General features: G+C 50.8%; 1 protein-coding gene across 2 annotated transcripts; it reads right to left on the bottom strand.

The window, feature by feature from the left end:
• HSD17B7 (hydroxysteroid 17-beta dehydrogenase 7) lies at positions 1 to 5,271 on the bottom strand (the record flags this gene model as incomplete). 2 transcript variants are annotated; one of them, XM_082286836.1, is made up of 9 exons in its annotated part: positions 1 to 257; positions 666 to 764; positions 1,038 to 1,094; positions 2,123 to 2,227; positions 3,087 to 3,281; positions 3,745 to 3,859; positions 4,737 to 4,829; positions 4,934 to 5,137; positions 5,237 to 5,271. In XM_082286836.1, 9 exons carry the CDS (start codon positions 5,269 to 5,271, stop codon positions 162 to 164), a joined length of 999 nt encoding a protein of 332 aa, XP_082142962.1. In that variant the 3' UTR covers positions 1 to 161. The 2 variants fall into 2 exon arrangements, with proteins under 2 accessions (XP_082142962.1, XP_082142963.1); XM_082286837.1 differs by lacking the exon at positions 4,737 to 4,829.

Below are 5,271 nucleotides of genomic sequence, written 5' to 3'. Positions count from 1 at the left end.
TTTCACACTTCCATTTTCAGGAACTGTTCACCTCCTGACAAGAAGGAAGATTGTGTGTGAAGCCGTGTGCCTGCAGAACGGCTGGAAACACAAGTAGCACCAGAATGAAGAAATCCCGTGTTACTGATACAACACTCTCACCCCCCTGAGACTGGCTTTACTTAATCTAAGAGATCACGGTATTTCTCTAGAGCCTGCTCCTCCAGTTCCAACAGCTTCTGGTAAAACTTCTCAGCAGTGTCTTCATCCACATCCATCTGGAAGACAAGGAGAACAACACTATGAGACCATCACCATGGTGGCAGCCAGTGCAGACACTGAGGACAGCTCTGGGGATAAGCAGGGTGCATTTCCAGAGCTTCCACCTTCACAAAGAGCCAGCTAAAGACATCTGTCAGCAGGGCATAAACCAGAACATATTTTGGGGAAGCATCATTACACACTTAACCTGTTCTAATCATCATTTCCATTATCTTCCAGACTCCAGCCTAAGCCAGGAGTTACTCTAGGAAACACTGCAGATAACCCCATGTCCCTCCCTGCTGCTCAGCATTCAGCAAGCACCTTGCTTCCACAGGACACCCTCGGCACCAACCCTCCCATGCAAAGCAGATGGCAGACCCCCAGCCAAGTCCCCTGCAGCAGGAAGCTCCCTCTCCATTTACCTTTCGAGGCTCCATGTAGCATTTCCCCAGTCCAGAAGTGCAGCTGTGGTACTTGACGAGAGAATCCAGGTATTCCGGCTTCTGTTTGAACAGCCACACCTGGGAAGAGCAGCACAAAGATGTTCTCCTCTGACCGAGATCTTTCCCCAAAATCATTTATTTTATGGGTACTGGATGAAGGTCATAGAGCACCACATGGCAGATCAGCCCTGGGGACAGCTGGTGCCCCACACTCACTGCTGTATGGTATTTGGGGGTCAAATACAGCACTCACCCACCAGCTTTGCTGAGAGGCTCTTTGCTCAAGCCACAAGACCCCAGAAGAGCTACCCAGAAGGAAGGAATATTAAAATCAGGTAGTGAACTACTTACGTGAGCTTCTGCTCCATTATAAGGTGTCAGAGTATAAGTTTTAGCAAAAAATCGGATCTGAGGGGAAAAGAAGGACATGACAGAACCTGTATTGTGGCCCAAGGTTTGTTGGCAAGCCCTGAGCAGCCCAAACAATCCAGATAATCTACCAGAGGTACAAATGCTTCTCAAAGTGGGCAATAGGTAACACTGCACACTGAGTAAAGCATCCCTTTATCACTACGAACTGCTTTCTGGAGCCCCCCAGCAAGTGTCACTCCCCGCTCCCACACAGAGCTCACCCCAAGGCAGGAGCCAACAGGCCACACACACCTTGCAGGTGCCTCTTCTGGAATGGTCTCAAGGGCAGGAATGGCAGGAGGCAGAGGGGATCTGCAGGACTGCCAGCTTTGAGGACAACTGAGAAGGCATTGCCTCTCTGCTGCCGGGAGAAATGTGATCCATCAGGATCAGCTGCTGCAACTGGGGCAGCTAAAGATGAGAGGCCACTCTTGCAGCAAGAGCATCAAGGCTCAGAGCATGCAGCCTTCAGGGACAGAACTGCAGTGAACCTGGAAAGCTGAAGGCCAGAGGAAGAAAGACAAGGAAACTTTTGGGGAAGCAGGGGGAGAGGCAATAGAGAGCAGGAGGCTTTGCTTTCCATAGGGTTGGAAAGAAAAATGCAACACTGCCTTCTAGAGGAATAGAAAGAACAAGACTGAAAAACAGGCTGTTCTAGAAATGAACAGCATTTCAAAGCACAGGGGCCAAGCTGGGGCCAAGTCCTGAGCTCTGCTGCCAGCAAAACAGTGATGTTTCACAAGCCCAAGCAGAACTGGCAAACCTTCCAAGGGGAGCCTTGACAAACACTGCTGTGCCTGAAGGGCTGAACCCTGCCCCTGTGCACAGTGTCCAACCTCCAAACTCAGCTTGGAAATCAGGGCCCCAGGATAAGAAAGGGAACATTTGCAGAGGGTCCAGCCTGCCCAGCCCAACAGAAGGAAGAACTCTATATCAGCACAGGCAGCAAGCAGCCAGAAGTGTGCTTGTATATCACTTGCAGTGAAGTGTGTCACAGCCCAGAACCAGGCAGGACATCCACTTACCAACCACATGATGGGCATGAGGAGCTTCCACAGAAAAACAGGCAGAATTCTGTAGGTCATGTTGGACATAACAAGCCCAGGACAAACAACACTGGAATACAGACCCTGCAGAGAGAAAACCAAGTCAGTGTGCAATTACACCACAGTTAAGAGAATGGGTCACACTCCTTCCCTCCCAGTACTCCTCAGCAAGAGAGGGTGTGTATAGACATCAGACAGTAATACTCCACTAAGTACCAGGGCAGAGAGCAATTAGATGTAGTGATTTTTAAGAGGTTCAAATTGGAAACATTTGCATTAAATCCATGCCCATTAGAAACTCACAGGATAGAAAACGCAGCCTCCTGGTGTAATCTCCATGCAGCTCAGCAGCCACAGCAGATACCCCACAAATTACAGCCCTCTCAGACCAAAGGCTACCTCTTCTTTGGAGATAAGAGCCCAGCCTTTTAGGACTAAACCATTTTCTCTTAAGTGTTTGAGAACAGCACAACCACTACTGCTGGACCACGGCTGCAGCTGCCAACAAAATCCATCAATCCCCAGGACAGGAAGGGCACCTCAGTGTGACAAACCTGAGCAGCAGCACAGAGCCATCAGCAGAGCCTGCACCTCCAGTGCTTGCAGGCAGCACTGGGAGTGTAAAAAGCAGAAGATCTTTGCTCTTTTAATACCAATTCTTTGGTCTAAAGAGACAGACCTTGCAAAGTAGGGACCATGCCTAAAATCTCCTGCTTTGGGAAGTTTTTCTGGCAAGAACTCCAGAATCTGGCAATCTCTCCGGCAGATTCTCCACCCCCTACACCACCAGTTCAACCTCAGCCACGTTCAGCTCTTACCTGTGCACTAAGGAACGCAGCAGATTGCTATGAGTGAATGAATGCAACTAGGTAACAACAGTGTAATGATAATTACAAACAGTAGCAGCTCGTTAGGTTTCTTCAGAAACAAACCCCATCATCACCTGAGTATTAAATTTCCTGTTCAGAACCACACTTGTCAGGTCAGTAGCATATTTAGAGGAACTGTATGATTCCTGCCCCTTGGCATGCTGATAGTCAGAGAGGCTGAAGGCAGACTCCCTGGCATTGCTGGAGGAGGTCCAGATGAGTCGTGAGGGCTTCTCGTTACCGCAGAGCAGAGACTGAAGCTGACGAACCTGAAAAAGAGTTGTTAACTTATTTAACACATCAATTTCCCAGTCTTAGGGCATAACTTGACAGTATTTACAGGCTTCTCTCAGCTTTCTTGGCCAGCTTTTCCTAGACTAGCCAAAAGCAGACACTTGTACAAGCAGCTGTCATTCTCTTGGACAGCTCAGTTGAGCACCTCAGAATTTAATACAACCAAGCCTTAGTATTTGTCCTGGATGGAGAACTACATATGATTTACCTCGATCTGCTGCTGGCTCACTAGAGTAACCTCAAAATTAAATCAACTCTTGCAACAAAAGTCACCATTTATTGCTATTTAAACAAATGTCAAGGCCTTTATCTGTCATTCTTTATCTGTCAGCCTGCAGCATCTAAACCTGTGAGAACTGATTCATCTGTACTGCCCAGACCCATCCCTACCCACATCAAACATCAAACTGAGGGTTCAATCTCCATACGAAGCCTCACCAGGATAAAGTGTCCAAAGAGGTTGGTAGCAAACACCTCCTGAAGTCCATCTCCATTCAGCCTGTCCGTCTGGGTCATGATGCCTTCTGCAGTGGTCAGCATGTGAAGCACCTTCCTAGAAGCCAAGGACAGGAGTTAGTGAAAGACACTGCCAGGAGAAATCTACCACTTCCCCACTTCAGCCCGTTGGAAACACCCTCCACCTCACAGGCTCCACACAGATTCACCTTCAAGGAAAACATCAAACCATGAAAAAAAAAGATGGGAAAAGTTTACAGAGTATCCCAGGTCGTTTATTTGCAAGTGTCTCAATACTGACTAGACCAGAGAAGACTTGTCCCTTCCTTCACTCTCCCATGGTAAAGTACCATTAAAAACATCTCTTTCCTTCGTTTCACGCTCAGATAACTTAAGCTCCAGCATGAAACTAAGCCCTCGGGCCATACCTAACACAGGCAAGGAAACCAGTCTGGCATCAGTGCTCAACACCCCAACAGTTCTATTAGACTTCACACAAGTGACTGTGCTCCCCAGCTCAGCCTCCCCGTGTTGCTGATCCAAAAAGCTGATGTTTATACCAACACCATCAGCTTCACAAGATACTGTGATCCACAGCTATTAAAAACTACAAAAACCTACACTGGCATGAGAACAACATTAAGGAGACCCAGTATGACTAAACTTCAACACAGCAGCATTTCTCACGCAGTGCCGGGGCTGCAGGCTTTGGGTGACCTCTTGCCCTCCCCTTGCACACAGCAGGCCTCACCTGGGATCAGAAGAGGCACTGGGTGCCTTGGACCATCCCAGCACGGCACTCAGTCGCCAAACCCACCCCACAAAAGACCATGCATCCCACAGGGACGTGCTCTATGTCACACCAGGAAGAGAGATAGGCTCTTCAGCATCGGACCCAAGGGCACGTCTTGACGATGCCAGCACCCCGAGCCTCCCACAAAAGGGGAGCTGGAACCCCCAGCAACATCTCCTACCCGGTGAGGAGACCATGCCAGAGAGCCTTGAAGTTCACGTGCGGGTTGGGCATGATCCCAGCGTTGAGGTAGACAAAATCCAGGCGCTGAAACCTGTGTGGAGAAGAGCAGAGGAGTCGGGGTTGGAGGGGGGACAGGGGTGTCCAGCGGGGCGGAGCGCGGGCAGGGGGGTGTCTGATGGGGCGGAGATCCCATACCTGCAGCGGAGCTCACGGGCGGCCCGCAGGATGGAGGCCAGGCTGCCCAGGTCCACTTCCACGGTGGAGACCTGGGCAGCGGGGTGGGTGGCCAGGATGAGATCCCGCGTGGCTTCGCTCTTCTGCACGTTGCGGCAGGCGATGCAGAGGTGGATGCGGCCATCCTCCTCCAGCAGCCGCTGGCACAGCGCGAGCCCCACGCCGCTGCAAAGGGACGGTGTCAGAGAGAGCCCTGCCCAGGCCAGCCCGCCCCTCCCAGCCTCCCGGCCCCCGGCGGTCCGGCCGGTCGGTCCCGGCGCTCACCCGCTAGCACCGGTCACCAGCACCACCCGCTCCAT

Source organism: Coloeus monedula (assembly GCF_965178545.1).
Source record: "Coloeus monedula genome assembly, chromosome: 9".
NCBI lineage: Eukaryota > Metazoa > Chordata > Aves > Passeriformes > Corvidae > Coloeus > Coloeus monedula.
This window is presented reverse-complemented; position numbering and strand designations above follow the sequence as displayed.